The 20827-nt window shown below is 26.9% G+C and overlaps 1 protein-coding gene across 7 annotated transcripts in view; it reads right to left on the bottom strand.

The window, feature by feature from the left end:
- Positions 1 to 20827, bottom strand: part of nAChRa6 (nicotinic acetylcholine receptor alpha6 subunit) — a 349900-nt gene that overhangs the window by 51225 nt on the left and 277848 nt on the right. For 3 of the 7 annotated variants that reach the window (XM_026446378.1, XM_006559070.3, NM_001080095.1), the window contains 1 exon segment: positions 17029 to 17115. The exons of the other annotated variants lie outside the window; for them this stretch is intronic. In XM_026446378.1, coding sequence (XP_026302163.1) covers positions 17029 to 17115 — 87 coding nt within the window. 7 annotated transcript variants of the gene reach the window in all.

The following is a 20827-nucleotide window of genomic DNA, read 5'->3' as shown; positions in this document are numbered from 1 at the left end:
CTTTCTTTCTTTTTTTCTTCTTCTTCGAAAAATGTTACGACGTTAGCCCGACCTCTTTTTCCTTTGCTTCGATGTTTCGCTTCGAATTTGTGTACGGTATCAAATTCATTTTCGTTCGATGCCTCAGTGGAAATAGTTGCCAACGGAACGGAATTCTTTAGCGAGGTAAAATTTTAACGAAACTTGAAACGGCACCGTTTCGAGAGAGAACACTTGCTCGGTTATCTGGTTAAAAGGATATTTCGTTAAAGTTGGAATTTATATTCTTTATTGTGCTCGAATCTTTTCATATTACTATAGATTTTTGCTTTATTCGATTTTCGCCGTTTAATTCGAAACGAAAATCAACCGATCGCCTTCCATGCAATCTCGATTATGTGTGATAATCGTCGAGTGATATAAAAAAATACAAGAAAAAAAAATAGGATAATAAATGATGATATGGAGAATGAGCTTTGTACTTATCGATTATTCATTCATTTTGAAATTTTTAGAATTAATTAAATTCTTTTAAAATTATAAAGTTATAAAGATTATTGGTATATTTATATATATATATATATTATATTAAATTTATTTTAAATAAAAAATATGAAAATTTCTTTTTTAAGCAATTTATAAAGGGAATATGAATTAGAGGTTATTATCGAAATAAAAAAGAATATGGATAATTATATTAATTGGACACCTAATTGAAATTTTATTTAAACAACTAATTGCGTTTAATGTTAGAAGAGTAAATGTTATTCGCTACTTTTTAAACATTTAATCTCCTTTGCGATTTACTGCGCTTTCATTGTTCTCTTTTAATTGTGAGGTAATCTTTCTCGGTTGTTGGAAAAAATTGGTCGATATCACAAGAATAATGTAGGCCTTTTTTTTAACCGAGAATGCTCTAATCTCTACAAAGCGAAAGCTTCAATTCTTTGAAGTGCGAATATTAAAAAAAAAAAAAAGAAAAAAAAGATCAAACTAATTCTACTAATTAGTAGAAGAATAGTTGAAATTGTAAAATAGTTTTATAAGGAAGATAATTTAATATGTGATGAGTAAATCAGAGGGAAGAAAATATTAATAAATTTGAAAATGGTTATTTTTTTCTTTAAAATAAATTGAATTAAAAATTAAGATACAAATATTTACTGTTTTATTTATATTTATGATTAAATTATAAATTCAAAGAATTTAATTGAAGAAAGTTTAATTCAATTAAGATTTTTAATTAGATTAAGTTAAGTTTAGAAGAATGAAAGAATTAGAAATTTTCATTGTAAAAATTTTGTCAACTTCAAATTTTTCACATAAAAATATAAATCTTGAATTATAAGTTTATTCTGATTTTTGAAATCGTTAAAAAGAATAATAATATAGATAAAAATTCATCATTTTCAAAGATATTGAATTATGCTAAAACTAATGCATTATATATGCTAATTGCAAATTATAATTTAAGAATTAAAATAACACGTTTGAAATTGCATCGAGTTTAGCTAATATTCTGATACAATGGTATTATTTAATTGGTTCTTCGATAATGAATCAGGAATCATGAAGATGATTCTGTGTTCATTTCATTTCATTAATAACAATTAATTTCAAAATCATTGACGATGACTATTTATACGATGTGTACCGATCGTTCAATGAAATAATTCATTATTTTTGTACAAAGAGAAATTATCTCATCGCAAAAGAACTTTTCTTTTTACAAAAGAAGAGAAAAGACACCTTCTTTTTTTTTTTCAAATACATATAAAATTATCTATTATACTTCCCATTTATTCATAATTACTTTTTTTTTTCATTTTTCCTTTCTCTTTTATCGAGAATAATAATAATTTTAAAAATAATAAAAAAAAAAAATTCTACGAAACGAAAAATCACACGTAAAAATTAATTTTAACAAAGTTTATAACGTTATTCCTCACTTTGTGCTCGGCCAGTCGATTGTTCGCATCATTTCGAATTCCATAAATTTCTCAATTCGTCCACAGACAGCATTAAAAACTACCAGCTCACATTTATTACAATGTCCATTGTAGATACGTGGCGAATAACGAGGATTTTCTTAATTGTTTACCAAGGGGGTTGAATTATTACCTACAGGATTACAATGCGCTAAATTTGAAATTCACAATGGACATGGTTATATAATTAATAAATGTACGATTAAACGTATACGTTGTTAATTAAAAATTTTCGTGTCACATTTCCAGTATAACTTCCGGTTCCTTGATGAGGAAAGAACGACAACTGTATTTTTATTTTATCATGAAGATATATATATTATGAAATGATAGAATAATTTTTGTGCAAGTTTATATACTCGTAATAAAATATTTTCAATTCTTTTTTTAAGTTTATTTGATTATTTTAAATTTTGACAGAGGAATTATATTATATTTTTAACAATACAAAAAAATTGTGCAAGAGACCAAGGATTATAGTTTTTAAGTTTTCATTATACAAAATGTATTTCACAAATAACAAGATTAAGGCATAATTTTGAATTTAAATTCTAATTTTTTCTATTTTTTATCGTTTCAAAATTATAATTTGAATTTTAATCTGATAATTTTATTATTTTTTAGAATAGAATATTAAAATTTTGATTATTAACAAACTTCAAGTACTTTTCAATATTAACATTAATCACGATGTTGTAACAAATTTTAGCAAATTGATGAATCATATTCTGAGTTTTATAAATAAAGATGTATATTTTTATTTTTATTTGACGATGCACAAAATTCTAATCCTTCTATCAAAAAAAAAAAAAAAAAAAAGAAAAAAAAGAAAAAAAGGAAAATAATAAAAACTAAAAAAAATGTTTGTCAAATTCACGTTGTTTTAGAAGCACGTATCATAGCATAAAAACGAATGCCTTCTATTCGGTTTGTTTATCCTTTCGTTGCTAGATCATTCTACTTTTATTTTTCATCGCTTTTTCATCCACGTCACGTGTATTTTATTTTCAAAAAAATTATTTCGAAAAAGAAATATTGAAGACAAATGTCGTATTTCTTAAAATAAATTATACAAAATATCGATCCTTCTTTACAGAACAATTAATAATAAATTTTAATTTTATCTCTAATCGATTAATTTTTCTTTTGAAACGCGATCGATTAAAATTTTCATCGAAAAAATTTATTTCTGAATAAATATATATGAATATGTTTTGTGTATGAATTATATATGCGTATGTTTGTGTATAAGTGTCATAAGTCAACGACACATTAGTTGGTAAATGTACGAAGTGTTTCAGATGTAACGGTGAAGTATGGAAGTATATATTGTGCAGAACAGATTGTGAAATATATATATGTAAATATATATAGCCACGTAGATTGAAAAAAGATGAGAAAAGGAACAGCGAAGCGACAGTTGAAACTTTGGGAGCAAGGAAAATAAAAAAATAGTTATTATAACAATAAACAAATCGTTAATCTGGATTCGTCTTCTGAATTGGATTTTAATGCGAGTTATTTTTAATTTTATAGAAATATTTATTTCATAAATTAATCAAACGATATCAGCCATTGTTATATATTTGTATATTTGTTATTAATGAATAATATTCAATGGTATAAATATTTTATCCATGATATTAAATGACTATACTATAAAATTAAGATATTACAATCTTATGAAAATTAATTGAATTATCAAATTATTAATTTCGAGTATTTTATTACAGAAATAAATAAATCTGAAAATCGAGATTATATAGGCTCAAACTTAGTTCTCAAAACAATATAAATACAGAATTTAAATGTTACAATTTAATTTTCATCTTCATCTATCAAGGATCAAAATTAAAAATTGAAGAAAATGTCTTTGTTTTCGAATGAAAAATTATCGTTGAATCGTTTCTCTCGTTTCTTCTCTATAAATTTATAAAGAGTAGGAATTAAAAAAAAAAAAAGAAAATTGCACACGAGTCACAACAGAGCAGAGAAGAAATCGAAAATATAGTAGCGTTAGATTTCTTCGACATCGATGATCTCTCTAACGAGATCACGTTGCGCCGGAAGACAAGGCAGAGTTACGTGTAAAATACAAATTCCAGGGATTCGTGAGACGCCGGAAGCAGAGGTACGTGAAAACGAATAGAAGGAAACGAGCGTCAAGTGTTCTTAGCGGGCACTGAGACGAAGCAGTTCGAACGTGACTGGTAAGATAACAAATGCTTCTGCAATATCGAGATATCGAAGGGTATAGAGTTGGTGATTCGCTTGTTACCTTTGTTCCCCCTATTGTCTCATCAACTATTACTTATTTATACGTATAAATATTTTTCTAAACGATTCTGAGAAGAATTCTTTGTATGTATTTAATTATACATTCAGCACGTGTATCAAAATATTTTTGCGATACAATTCTTGATGTATAATTATAATAAGAATATATATTGGATGTTAATATATTGTATAATATTATTTAATATTATCAAAGTATAAATATTGTTAAAGAAAGATTGATGACAGAAAATTATTGTTTTGTATATAAATTGTAGATTAATTAATTAATCTTTCACATTCTGTATAATATTCTGTATAATATTTAAGTTTTCTTAAAAAAATTTTTATAAAAAAAAAGTTTAAATTTATAATACATTAATTATACATGTATATACATATACATTTCTTTTTCAGTAAATTTATAAAATCTTCATTTGTAATGTTAAAAATGATAAATTTTTTTTAACAAATAATATGAAATTTTTATAGAAACATAAAACAATTATGTATTTATATTTTTTACTTCTTGATATTATTTTTAATTTGTGAATAGAAAAAAATAGGAATAGATAAAAAGTATAAACTAGAAAACTTAAAATTATCAGCATAATTCGATTTTCATATTATATTTATAAATATAATATTCTCTAAAATAAATATATTATATTGATTATATGTTCTAATTACATTCCTAGCGAAAGCGATTTTGCGAATGTGTGATTTGTTACATGCAAATATTTTAATAAAAAAAGAAAGAAGAAAAAATAACAAAATTAATATTTTTATATTATAATGCTAATATTAATTAGCATAACATTGTAATTTTTTCATTACTTCAGTAATTATTAAATAACTATTAAGTATATCATGTAATATAATAAATTAAAAAAAGAATTATTAATGTGTTAAAAATTTAACGTTATTATAAGAATAAATATTTTTTAAATTTTATTTCATAATTTATTTTATATTTTACTATATTATATTTTACCTAATTCTTTCTTTTTCCAAAATTATTTATCGATGATTAATTTTTGAAGATAAAAATTCAATTACAATTTCTTAATAATTAAAAATTAAAAAATGAAATGAAAACTGATTTAACATTTTGTAAAAGATCCTTGAATTCTTTGTAAAAATTTTACCAAATAAATGAAAGTATTATAAATTTAAATTATATATATATATACATATATGCGTAGGAATTATTTCATTTTATTTTTGTATGATTTTTATGAAAAAAATGAAAAATAACGATCAAAATAAATTATAATGAAGAAATGTATAATATACAACAATTTATACATTGCTATATTAAATTTTCCTTCCTTTTAAATGAAAGATATTCCATGTTTTTAAATTTTACATTTTCTGTGCTATTTTATAGTTACAAAACTTATTTGTTCAAAATCAAAACTAACAAATTTTTATGCATTAATCATTATCTATCATTATTTTCTCTTTTTTTAACAAATCAATTACCATTCAAATTTATCTAAAACACAATGTATTCGAAATTAAAGAAAAAAAAATTAAAAAGAAAAAAGAAATTTACAAACTCAGGTTAAAACCTAAACATGGACTAACATTTTCTGGAATTTGTATTTTTCACATAACGCGTTTCGTCCATCATTTCTAACATTTCTCTATTTAATGTAGCTTCCGGTTACAGAGCGGCCATCGTTTATATTCTGGGGTTGACAGATTTTTCCATCGTATTTCATCGCTCGTTTCATCTTCTCGAGCTGGAATCAACGCTTGCACGCGTTTGTGCGTCCCCAGTTTATTGGAAAATCAATTGCGCTTAAGTCGAATTATATTATATTGGCTCGAGGAACACGAGATTGCTACCGATTCGAAAAATTGTCTATGCATCGAACGAGGGGGATGCGGAACGAACGTTGCCTCGAACGAATCAAGGAATAAATTATTTCGCTGTGGTTCTCCACGAAGGTTCTACTTTTCCTGCCATTTTCCTTCGTTTCCAATCGAATTTTTTTATCGACCAGCAATCGAGAATTGATCGCTATGGTATCAGTTGATATCTTTTAATAAAAATTTTTTTGTCTTTCGAGATATAAAAATATATTTTATATGCGACTCTTTCACTTTCAAATAGAACTAGAAAATTTTGTGTATCTTGTACAGAGATATACAAATAAAAATAAATAAGTCTAATTTATTTATCAAATTTTTGATTTTCTTTAAATTGTATACAAGAAATAAGATATTTGTTAAAGTAAAAAATTAAATTATCTTCTTTCTAAGAATTTTCATTAACGATAAATTTTAATACAATTAAAAATGATTATTTTAAATGTCTTATTATTTTTACATTGTATACAATTAAAATATATTTGGAAACTGTTTTCATTTTTTTTTTCAATCATTTTAATCTTAAATTTTTTTTTACTATAGTAATACTATATTTCAATTAAATTCCTCAATTCCTGATATATCGATAGTAACTTCTGCAGAATAATTCGAAGTTGTATAGTTTCCAGGTTAAATAAAAATATAGAAGAGAAGCTTTTTTCAATACAATTGAAACGTTATCGATACACGTGCTTTTATCCCAAATTAATTTCCCTCTATTCAAATAGCTGTAGCTGAAAATACAAGCATTCTTGACTCGAGATCAGCGCTATTGTAGCTGAAACACGACTTTAACAACTTGTTGTAAACAATTCTATTCTTAAATTCATGTTTACAATGTTATTTTTTTTTAGAATCTATATTATCTTTTTTTCAACGAACCCCATCAAATTCTAATTATTGTAATATGTAATGTGTAATATTTGTCTTTAAAATATTAAAGTTGAAAGAAACTTGTCAATATCTAAAAATAAATTTAAATAATATTTGATTGTTTTAAAATAAATACACTTAAAGATGGATCAATTATCCAATTCTATCTTATTTTTCTTCATTATTGAATATTTATTAGAAAGCAACAATAATTAAGCTTTCTTTTTAGCTCTTCTCCTTCAATTTCATTTTTGCGAATAAAACTCAAGAAAAATAAAAAAAATGTTGCTAATTAACCAATATTTACTTCCTTTTCATTTTCTTTCATCAAGATCTTTCACTTTTTTTTAATCATAAACGATACTTAATTATACACAAAGGATTTACCAAGAGAATCTCTTTATAATTATCCCTCTTATTGACTGTTGGAAAAATCCAGAAATATTCATTATTATCATTAGTGTAGGATAATTTGCATGGGGAAAGTACATAGACATTTAAAGAAAATATTTTGCTTAAACTTCTTCTTTCGCAAATTATTTAATCTTTCTTCTACAATCGAGTTACTTTCATCTGCATCAGTAAAGTAAGTAATTCTACACTCAAGAAAACACTGTGAGAAAGTTTTATGAACAAACGAGTAACATTTTTCTTTTTTCATAAATAAAAAATCAAACGAATTTAAAATTGTTTAACATCTTTAAATGATTATTATTACTTTCCACGAAAAATTCGATCAACAATCATTTTAATAATAATAGCTGATATCGTGACAACAATTGTAATAATTAATAGAATAGCTTTAAGAAACAACGATTTTAAACATGAGATTCATATCTCATCGTTATTTCTCCTATCAGAGACACGAAGCCAGGTAATTACCATTCTCACGGAAATAAGGAAGTGGAGATTGCGATCGTTCGCATATGGATGCGAACAAAAGAAATACGGAGAACAAAGAGAAAATGAGGGGACTAGAAGAAGAGGGAGAAAGAAAAGAGGGGAGAGGGGGATGGGAAGAACGAGGGGTGGAAATTTTTATTCCCATGTTGCAGGAATTGTGATGTCGGTTTGTTCTTGAAATGAACTCCTTTAACTGGTTCATTAACTTGGAGTTCATTAATTTGCTAATCGAATTGTGAATCATTCAATTTAAACGCGAGAAAATTTGGGAAAAATTATCAAAGGATTTTTGATGCCTCGAAAAATGTGATGGGAAAAAAGGAAATTGGAACGAAAGGAACGAGAATCCATTTGCATTCCTTTTGTACACAATCGATATTCGCACGTTTAAAGTATTATAATTAATTAGGGATTAATGGATTTTCTAAAGGATGTTATACAACAATAGTTTAATTATTTAGAAATCTTTGGTAATAAATTTAATAGAACGATACACTCGCTTGTAATGATTGTATTTTGTTATGATTAATTATAATTCAAAATTGAAGTTAGAAAAATATTTTTATTAAGAATTTTTTATTTTATGAATATTAGAGAAAAATAAAAAAAAAACTTTTTTTAAATCATGATAATTAAATCAATTATACTTATCAATTGTACTTAAATATTATTATCTATTAATCGTTGTCTTAAAACTTTTTTTTTTCTGAAAGTTTCTTGAAATGTCATTTGATTAAATATTTTTTTATATTTCTTTTTTTAACACGAATTGTAAGTAAATATTTTTAAAGATTATAATGCAATTCGAATCAAATATTTCATTCAGTTTGATTTTTAACAATTTTCTTCTATAATATTTTAAATATTGCATTATTATTTCCTTATTAATTAAAGAAGATTATTAAATTATATCTTTATGTTCATTACATTTATTTAAAAATACTAATTCTATAATCTTTTCTTTATTGTTAATTTAATAAATCAGAATTACATATTTGAACAAAAATTTATTTCAATATTATTAGCTTTATAATTTATTTTATTTTTCCATTAATTGCTATAAAATATTCATATTTTGATTTCATATCAAAGAAATTTTCGATTAGAAAATAAATTATATATACAAATTTTTCTTAAAATCTTGGAGACTCTTCGAGATAAATAAATTTCTTGTAAGATAATGTATGAAGACTTTTGTAACATATTAAATTTAATATTTAATCTATTGAGAAAAAAAAAATTAAACACGCCAGAGCACGTTTCTGTTCTCTTAGAAGAATCGACAATATTCATTTTTTATTACGAATCTTCCAATTTCTCCCAATAAATATCGGACAAAATGCGAACGAAATAACCACAATGATAATATATTATATATATAATACTAAGAATCTTCGTGTGGCATGAAATATTCGGCGATATCTGTGACAAAGAAACGTTCTGCTCGCATTGTGCAGCAGGACGCTTGAACGAAAGCGATGAGAAGCTGCTTGAAAGCAGTTGGACGCGGTTCGCGACAAGTGGCGGTAGTCGGATGGCTTTTTGAATTATAATTGAGGCCCTTATGGATGCAACCGTTTCGCCCTTTTATAATATCGTTCGAGGACACAAAGGGGGCGATAATTAAAGTTCTCCTTCTCGGCCGTGAGGATTCGCCTTAGAAATGGAGTATGTTGGAGATAGAAAGAAAACGATTGAATGGTGGCGATAAAAATGGCCACGAGGGGGAGAGAAATGACGAGCGAGAGCGATTCATTATAATGAATCGTCTTGAGGAATGAGTTTGTACTAATGTCAGTGAAAATATGCTTACAAATTTATCCTTGCTTAGAAGTTATTCGACTTGTATTCGAATTTTAAGATGTTTGGCAGATATGGAGATGTAAATATTATACTTGGAATATTACGTGTTAATTTCAAGTAGTTTGAACTTTGCTGAAGTTTCTATTATGCAAACATTTTGTTATTCGAACAGTATATGAATTATTTACTAATATCTTTTTCATTATAAATATGTGGAATATTTTTTTTTCTGTTTAAATAAATTTTGATTATAATAAATTAGTAATAAGAGAGCTCATGATGTAAGTGAAAATTTGAAAATTTTGAAAGAACAGCAAAATTACGTCAACAAAATGATTTTTATTAATCACAGAATTAGTTATATTTAAAAAAATATATATGTTATTTAGAAACTAAAATGATACTAGATTTTTTAAATATTTAAACAAATTTTCTTAATCTCTTTTTGAGAAAGTATTACATTAAACAAGTATTATATCTTTCTTTGAAAAATTCCATCATCTGAATTATATTATTATCTTGATATTTTTATTAAATATTATTTCAAAGATTAATCTAAATTTAAATTAATTTATAATTATTACTATTTCCAATATTATTAATCTATGTTACTTTTATTCAATATTTTATAAATATACGAATTTTTTGGATTAATCACGAATGAATACACCTTGTTAGAAAACACTAGATACATTAGCGTGTTGAAAAAAGCGAAAAGATATACGACGAGGTAGAGAGAAAGGACATGCAACGTGAAATCCCTGTTTGTACTATACACGAAGTAAAATGAGAAAATGTAAAAGGCACGAGCTGGAAGAAACGAGTTTTTTGCAGTATGGTGTTGGTAAATTATTACAGTATCATTTCTCGGGAACGAATTCTTTTCGTTTTAATTGAACTGAAATTCTTTGACACTTATTAATTTATTATTCTTTTTTTTTGTGTCTTTATATTGAAATTAAATTGTCAACAAGTGATATGCATTTTGATATTATATAATATTCGAGTAAATTTTTTACATATCCAAATGTAAATTTGTAAAGTAATAAAAATTAAAAATATAATTTTTAAAAATAATTGTTTAAAGAAGATCTTTTTGAAATAATATTTATAATATTTTACATATATTCTATAAAAAATACTTTATAAAATTAGAATTTATCAAAAAATTTTCTTAATATCTACTTTCAATTTGTAATATATGTTTGTATGAATCTGAGAAAAGTGTTTGTTTTTCAATAAAATGATTTTTTAAGTTCACTTTATCAAATTTTCATATGAAAATACTTTTAAATGTATTTTTATTGTTTGCAAATTCTTTTTCAGCTACTATGTATATCAATATCTAATTATAATTATTGATTGATACAAAATACGAACACTTTTTATTGCCAATCTCTGTTCGCAAATATATCTTCTGAACAGGAAGTGCATCCGTTACGATACTTAAAAGGTTCGATTAAAGGCAAGACAATAGTAAATACATTTAACGTCACTTTGTCGTACATGTTCTCGAGTTAAGTACTATAATTAAGGAAACGTATTCTGCGTTCTATGATTCTCTATATAATACATTTTTCAAACTTATACAACAAGAATAATATTAAACATATTTCATTTAATTAATTAAAAAAATAGTGAAAATATATTATGCAATCTTATATATTTTTTTGAATTTTCCTAAGAGAATATATAAAATAAAATATTAAATATTACAATATCTTTGTCTAATAATTTTGCAGAAATTTATTTTGTCATATCTTGTAACATTGTTTTAGCTTCAATTTCAATCATTTAATTTCTAACAACTTTCTTCTCAATGGGAAACTGGAAAGTTATTTCGAGTTATTATTTTTTTGCCTTATCTTTAATAAAACTTGTACGACTTTGCCATTGTATTAAACTCAAACAAACTTTTTGTTACAATTTGAAATAGTAGTAATCATTCGTGTCTTCTCTTCTGCTATTATTTGAAATACTGTACAATGCATTATAAAGATTTCGTTGCGAAAATATAGATTTAAGAAAGGATTATTAAGAAAATAATTTAATTTCACAAAAAGGAAAATTTTCAAACGAAATGCATCTTCTGAATTTGTATTTAAATTCGTTATAAATAATTAGTGATAAAATTAATGTAAATAATTTTATTAAAATAAAGCTAAAATAGATTCTAGAAATAGTTATAAAGAATAATATTTTTGTCTTGTCTACTTAATATTATAAAATTTTGAATAATTTTTAAAAATCTATCCTAATAAAAAAAAAAAGTAATTCTAATTTTTAAATTCAATACAACTTTTCTATAAGAGATCTCAAAATGATTTTTGTTAAATATATCTTTTTGATTTTAACTTTATAATTAATATTTTTAAAACTGAATAAAATTAATTCCCTATTCTTTACATTGATAAAAACATTGATAAAAACAAAATCATTAACACCCTTAAAATCTTTCTCTCCTTAAAATCTGACATTAATCTTTTCATACAAAATATCAAATCGACAAAAGCAAAATGTCATGTTTTGCGTTAAAAGTTATAGTTACAATAAATTCATCCTTTCATTAATTATTACGAAACTTCGAGTTGCTTCTATACACAAAAATCTCCATATTTCTAATACATCTTCACAACCTTCATAAAAATTCATCTTCTCGATCCGACATCGTCAAACTCTCAAACTGCCTCTCGCTAATACGAATTTATCGAGCGTTCTCGAGCCATGCTTCCCTCTTCTCTTCCCCCCAAAGATAAATTACCCCGCTTCCCTTTCGCCCATTTCCAACCCTGCGCCTCCACCCTGTTTCTTTTAATTAATTTTCCGCGTTCCAATATCGCCTGTGTCATCCACAATGAGGGGAAACGCCGATTTCTTCGACGTGTCGATCCTCGGAAATGGGACGCGGAACAAAGACAACCCCTGACATCGAGTCGAACAAGCGGCGTAGCATTTTAATTTACCTCGATCGCCGATAAAAGCCTAAATGGATGGTCTCTGATCGTGGGATAAAAAGCAAGGAAAGAAGAGAAAAAAAAAAAAAGAAAAAAAAAGAAGAAAGAAAGAAAGGAAAGAAACGAGGAATCGACAGGCGTCGAAATTCGACACGAGCTCGCGTTTCACCACCAGGGATAGAGTTTCGACGTAATAACGAGGCGAACATCTCGGAAAGGAAGATCGACGGGCCTTCTCGACAGTTCGAGCAGACTTGTTCAGATCGAAGATACACGAATGGACAAACTTTGTCGACGACCGATGTTTCGCCCTTCTTTCTTTGGATCCCGATATATATATATATATATATATATATATATATATATATATATATATATATATATGGGGTGAGTAAATTGTACACTTGTGTGCAAAAGATTTTGAGGAATTTGTTCTTCAATTTTGAAGGATGATGGATACGAATATTTTTGGTTTGGAGTTTTAAATATTTAGGTCGATTTGCTGGTTGAATATCTTGGAAATATTTTTGATGATAGCGAAAAATATTTTTGGTAATTCTTTTTTTTTTTAAAAGCGTGCAGCAAGTTTTGTTAATTTTTAAAAAAATAAATTCTTTTATCAATTTTGATAATTTTGAAACGTGTTACTGAAAATAATGTTCTGAAGAACTTTTTCCTATTCAGTTTTAGTTTTCGAGATATCAATAAAAATAATTTTAATTGATCTTGATATATTATTCTAATCTTGGAAAGATTATTATTTATTAAAAAAATGTTTCAATTCGATATTATACAGTTTTCCAATATTTTATGTAGGTTAAGTTTTATAGGTTATTTTATAGATTAAGTTTAGACTAAGTTATATATTTAAATAAGTTTCGTTTTTTGGACCAGACGATCGAATTTTTATTTAATAGTTTAACTGAAGATAATTCTTAGAAATATGGAGTCTAATCTAATCTAACCTAAATTAAACTTGTAGTAAATTTAGCTTAACCTAATTTAAATTTACACTAAATCTAATTAGAATCTTGACAACTCGTCATTCAAGATTATTGAAAACAGCGGAGAGTTATTTTTTCCGGATAATTATTCAAATTTCTCTTGAGATATTTTCCATTATTATGAATAGTTTCAAAAATATTCATAATAATAGTAGAGTATAGAATATCACGTCAAGTTTAAATATGGGAAAAATTATTCAATATTATAAACGGAAAATAGAACAATTCTTATTTTATTTCGAGATTAATCGATACCATCTTATACTAAGGTGTTGCTGTTGTAATTGAAAAAGAAAGTATATAAATGTTATAAATCATGTTAAAATTGTTTATTAAATGCTAATTCAATAATCTCTCCTACAAAGGAAACTCTCGTAGACAGAAAATATTAAACGATATTTATTTCATTATATTGGTTTTTGCCATTAGCTTTACTTATACTTTTATATAAATATCTAATGTTAATTAAAATTCTTTGTAAATTATGTTTCTAATACACAGAAGAAAATTTTATCAAAGGCTTTCGCTCACAAATATATGGAATAAGATGAAAAATGTAAAGAATCGTATAACGCGAATTTGAGAAAAAATGATTATGAAATTTGAAGTAAACTGATGACGTTTTTTATTTAAATATAATCAAACATATCAATTAAAATGTACAAATTATGTATATAATGAAACAAATAATTAACATTAAAAACTTTTACATTTATTAAGACAAATTTTTAAATAGAGAAATGTGATTATATATATATTTATATTGATTTAGTGATATTTTAAAATAAAGAAAAAAAAAAATTGAATTTAATCAATGAAAATTCTACGAAATTTACACTCACAATAACTACAGTGCAAATATACGATGACGATTATCCAAGAGTTTTGAATAAATCAATTATAAACCGATCCAGCAGTGTTATAAATAGTGCAAATATAATAAATATGTATGTACAATTATATTATACATTAATATCAAATATGCGTGTATTAAACATTAAAACGAAATAGAAAAATTAATAAAGTGATTAATCTCAAAATAGAATTAGAAATTTTCAATATTTAATCATCTTTCATCATCTCATTGTACGTCTCCTCGACAAATATAATGTAATCACGATTCTTTTTACTTACTGAATCACAGCATTAACTTTTGTCGTTTAATCCATTTTCTCGAACGAGGAATAGTAATAAAAAAAAAAAAAAAAGAAGAAAAAAAACAAACAAAATTTTACTACCGCGAACATAAAACGAAACAACGCCACCGCCAATAAATTATTACCAACGTAATAAACAGAAATTCCTATTCGTTCTAATCTTTTCTCTTTTTTGTCAACATCGCACTAAACGGAGAAAAGGAACTGAAACACGCGTAAAATAAATTCGAAAGAAAAAAAATCCAAGTGTTTAATTACCGGTTGATAATCAAAAAATCCTATTATTGATCGTCCAATATTCGAAATATCGAAATTTTAAAATTTGAAAGATTTGAAGGATTCAAGAAAAAAAAGTTGAGGTTATTGTTTAATAAAATAGTAATTAAAAATTAATCAGTTAAAATTTCGAATAAAGCTACTTTAAGTAAATAATATTTATTTGTTACTGCAATTGAAACGCTATATTGGAATTATTTATGCTTTGAATAATAAATTATTCAAGTGATTAATTTAAGTAACTTTATTCTTAATTTCAACCCTTAAAATTTTGCACTTGATTTGAGGTAAGGCAAGTAGATAACAATGATATCAATGGAATCAGAAAAGAAAAGAAAGGGGGGAAAATTGAAGGATTCTTTCTGGTAATTACTTGTAAAATTAAAACGCGCACAATAGAGGAGAACTTTTCACAATGTCTCGATTCGAAACAACGTAGTAGTAAGTGGCACGAACTTGTCACGACTGATCGTGAAACAAAATTGATTGTTGTCATTTGAAATTCCGTAAGTGGTGAAAAGAAGAACACTGTGAGACTAATAACAGTAGAAACGCCTCTGGCGCTTAATGGATTCTAAGAATTCTAAGAATACAAACTTTTCAAAACAGACGTAATGTTATTGGATTAATTCCGAGAAAATTACCGTGGAAGTTTCTGAATCATAATAAAGGGAAGGCTTGTTTGAAATTGGAGGAAAGTTGTCGAGGATCGATCGATTTTGCCTCCTACACAACATTTTTTCTCGAGGAGGAAAAAATTCTACGTCGAACGATATTGGATACAATTGTTCTGTAATTGTATGGAAAAAATTAATTTATTATTATAAACTTTTTCTAAAATCTAACATTTCAAGTTTGAAGTTATATTAAAATTTATTAAACGTGTATCTTTAAGACAAGTTTTTTATACAATTTATATTAATATTTCGTAACGTTACTGTATTATTTTATTCGTCGCACTTTTTTTTTTTATTTATTAAATCGATTTATCGATCTGTGAAAATTATTTTAGCTTCTTTAAACAGGTATTGTTACAAAATTATTTTAATTTTCTTTACGCATAGTTTTCATATAAATTTTCTCTCGTTTCAAAAAGAATATTCGATGTTCGATAAAATATTGTTTCTTTGTTCGAAAGAATAATTTCTTATTTCAACGAACAATAGTTATTCTACTGTATATAAAACTTATTATTACAGTCTCTTTGTACTCCGTCTTGTACTTTGTCTCTCATTTTTTGATGTTTCCTTTTTAAAAAAGCTCATTCCAACACAGGCATTGTTGTGTTTTAAAAATCTTGATTTCATCTTCATCATTCATCTTTTCGCAACATTTCGAGTAAGTAAAGCAAAAAAAAAAAAAAAAAAAACAAAAAGGAAACGTACGAACATCGAGTGCATCGTTCCAATTCAAACGATCTAATACCACGATACTGCTTCGAATACCTTTTCAAAACAAATGAATCAAATGATATATCGAAAAAAGAGGGAAAAAACATCCTTCAGCCAGAATAATATCTTGTCCAACACCAAAATTATGTACAATAATCGGTTCAGAGGATAAAACGGAGAGACAACGATAAAAAAAAAGAGAAACGATTAGAATCAACGAGAAGAGATATATATATATATTCATAAAATCTCAAATAAAGTCACAACGAGAAAAGATTTTCTTTGGAACAAAAGAAATTCTTACACTCTTACGTGTATTCATCTTTCATCCAAAATTCAATTTCTTCGTTCCAAAGGAGATCTTTCGATCAAACTTTCACTTACACATATTGAGTACACAAGATTGAGAGAGAAAGAGAGAAAGAGAGAGAGAGAGAGAGAAAGAGGAAAAGAAAAAAGAATCGTAGGATAGAAAGAGATCACGTCCATTCTCAACAGAGATAGAAAATCCACACTGGCACACGTTTGTTTGTAGAAACTCAATGTACCTAACAGTGGTATAGCGTCGGAGACCTGGGGCAGGGTCTCGGCGACGAGATTCAGGAACACCGTCAGCGATAACAAGATGGTCACTCCTGAAACAGTCGTAGAGCCCGGCTTGTTCAATGATCCATTTCGTTTTCGCGTTCGAAGCAAGTAAACCGACGATCGTGCTCACCCACCGGCACGAGCATCGTCCCTTGATTCTATCCGCTGATCGTCCAGATCACCGACAATTCGAGGATCGAGAATGCAAGAACGAATCCCCTTCCTTCCTTGCTTTTCAAAAAGCAATTTCAACGTGTCCTGATACGATCGAGGTTTTAAACTATCGTTATAAAATCAAGAGAAGTAGTCAAAGTAGTTTTTGAAACTTTGTTATTTTAAGTTTGAAGTAGCGATTTTGATATATACTTTTATCGATCGTAATATTTAGGATCAGAGATGTATCGAAGTGTTCGTTGAAACTTTGTTGCTTCACAACTTTTGGAGATCTAATTTCACGGTTATTTCTTCTTCTTTTGAGACAAGATTTTCGATCTTAATTGTTTTTGGATTTTGGGAAATCTTGGGGATTCGCTTCTTCTCGAAACTCGAAACTCTTTTTGATTTTCTGAAATATATTGGTTTATTTAATGTATTTTGTTTCGAGTGTATTCTTTAAGTTGTGTTTCTTGTTGTGAAATCGTCACGCATGCACGAGTTTGAAACTGTGTGTATAAAATACGTATTGACCAGCTCGAGGAAATATATTGAATTATGTACTTTATGATCGTTCAAGTACAGTTATTGCAAGATACTACTACTTTTCCTGACACTTTATTGAACCTCATGGAGGAAAAGATATTTGTGAATAAATTGTAATATAATCTTATTGAATAATTTTTGAATTATATATTATATTAATTGAATTAATATATTCTTAATTGATATCGTCGAGTCGTAATAATAAAATTATTTAATTCCAGTATTTATACAATAAATATTGTATAAATATAGAATATAAATTAGATTAAATATCTTAATCCAAATATAACTTAACGATACCAATTAAGCATCGAATATTAAATATAATCTTTTCTTTACGATTTTTAATTGTAGATTATTATTATAAATAAAGAAATATATATTCCTTCGTTTGCAATTATAGTTCGTTGCCAAGAACATTTTCTCTCGTTACAGAAATCGATCTATCATAAAAACTGTAAAACGTTTGTAAACCACATCATTGTCAATATATATATATATATATATGATTCAGATTAACTATTGAAAAAAAGTTCAGAAAATTCTCTTTTCTCTAAAATAAATGAAAAAAAAAAAAAAGAAAATAAATGGACCAAAGAAAATCGTGGTCAGAAATAAAATTCATCTAACAATGGTACGAATTTTATTGCGGAGAAACAGGCGCTGTTTATCGAGCCCCTCGAGAGAAATGGGTTAAATAATAAATAATGCAGATGGCTAGAGAAAGGGAGGCTGCGCAACAGGGTGAATTAGGGGCCACGGTGATTTGTTGTAATAACAATTTTATCAATAAGAAAATATCGTCAGGGCCTAGAATTTTTCTCTGTCGTTGTTCTTTCTTCAATAATAATGTTCTTCAAAAATTTGCTCATTTTGAGAAAAAAATCGTTTGTATACATAAATTCATACAGGGTGGAGTAAATTACGTTTATATCTTTTAATATTTTCTAAAAGGAACGAGATATATAGAAATAAATATGTAACACTATTTAAATTCAACCTCTATATATAATGTGTATAACGAACAATTAAATTAAAATTTTTTTTCCTTTTTTTTTCTCAAAAAATCCTTAAATAAAATTCCTTACGTTTCACAAAAAAGTTTGGAAATTGAACCAAAAATTAATTTCCACGCGAAATGAACATTGTTTCATTCAAATTACACATAAATTTATCATATCTAATTTCATGTCGCGAAATATACAAAAAAAATATACGTATTTTCGAATAAAGAAAATTAATAATACCGTTGAAAATTTTCATCAAAAATTGTTACGCCCAATGAATTTTTTATTCTCGTCGAAAAAAGTGTTATGCAGTGAACGAGGGGGGGGAAAAAAGGCGAATACGCATCGAACGTCGTTTCGCAAGTGTCACAAGAAATAACAATGATGAATCCTAATGATATCGGATAATTCCCATTTAATCGTAGTAAATAAAACGGAGGGATTTCGAGACTGTTTTACAATTCCTTTGTTCCCGGCCAGAGAATTAATGGCGCATTTACATCGGAAGCGGATCGGGGCGGTCCGCGAAACAGCAGAAAAATCGTCGGCTTTTTCAACGCGCTGTATTGTTTCGCCTGGCTCGCCTCCTATTTTCATTGAAACCCCCTCTGCATTTATACCGCGGAGAGAAGCGTTAATATCGAGCGTCGTGAACGACGCGAAAGTGTTTTTTTTTCTTTCTTTCTTTCTTTCTTTTTTTTTTTTTTTTTAACAGAGCATCGATAAACCTCGTATCGACACATCCGCTTATTTTCTTGTCCATAGCCGCGTTTACAGTAAATTTAACATCTCCAAGTATCTCGAGTGGTGGGGTGTTGAAGATGAGGAACGATGGAGGTGGCGAATGAGATAGAAGGAGAACCGGGGAGGGAGAGAGAGGAATTCGTAGAAACGGATAGGGACAGGTGGTTGAATAATGGATGAGGAAAGGGAGGAGGATCGAAATTGTATCGAATGTGAAAGAGGGGAAAGGTGGAGCAGAAAAGAAAACAGGTGAAGAAATAAAATGGTGGATGAACAATAAAGAGAGAAAGATATGTAATCAAAGGAAAAGATCTGCAACGGTTGTGAATAAAAAAAAAATTGTAGAAAATTAAAGAAACGGAAGAACGAAAGCGAAGTTTTAATGAAATAATATAAATTTAATATATAATAATAAAATTAATGATAAAATGAAAAAGTAAATAAAGAAGAATTCTATATTAACTAATTGGAATTAATTTTCTTTGAATTCTTTGACTAATTGCTGAAAAAAAGCAAATTTTGAAAAAGAAACTGAAAATTAAACAATCTTCAAGTATGGACATTCAAGTATTGAGTAAAAAAGTAGATATCTAATAAAAGAAACGTATTATAAAAAATAAATTAATCGTTTCTACATACTATCTCACAATATTCCAGAATATAAACATCATTAGACATAATCAATCCTTTGTATAACCAAACTTCGAATAATCAATGTTTCACTGTACGATAAAGTAACGAAAATATATAAAAATATATGAAAGCAAGAATCGAAATGAGGGATAGAGAGAACAGAGAACGAAGAAACCGACGAACGGAATAAAGAAATCGACGAGTCCAGTTTTACGATTGATATCAACGGGGGGAAGTAGTCCCAATCCTCCCCCTTCCCATTCGAAACAAGCAATTCGCCCTATTGAACGAGTTTTGCCGTACAGAAGTTTCTAAAAAAACAAACCGTCACTCGGGATAACAGGTTTCGGTTCGTCGGTTTTTTTATCGAGCATCGATTTATCGGCAGATATTTTTGCTCAGATTAACAAACTCGCTGGAACCTTTCAATCGACGATGCAGACGTTATATATCCAATGTAAATTCTGTTCGAGGGAATTCCGCCCGACGAGCTAAATGGGAAAAATTTTCGTTGGCTCATTTGCGACATGGTTTACTATTTCGGGGTTTACAAATATGGAGATGACATTTCGCGCGAAAATAGTTTTTGGGCATTGATTTTACATTGCTTGTTTAAATTTGTCGTACTTTCTTTTTTTTTTTTTGGTTAGAGATAGAACTCTGTGAAATTGAAAAA

Source organism: Apis mellifera, linkage group LG2 (assembly GCF_003254395.2).
Source record: "Apis mellifera strain DH4 linkage group LG2, Amel_HAv3.1, whole genome shotgun sequence".
Taxonomy (NCBI): domain Eukaryota; kingdom Metazoa; phylum Arthropoda; class Insecta; order Hymenoptera; family Apidae; genus Apis; species Apis mellifera.
This window is presented reverse-complemented; position numbering and strand designations above follow the sequence as displayed.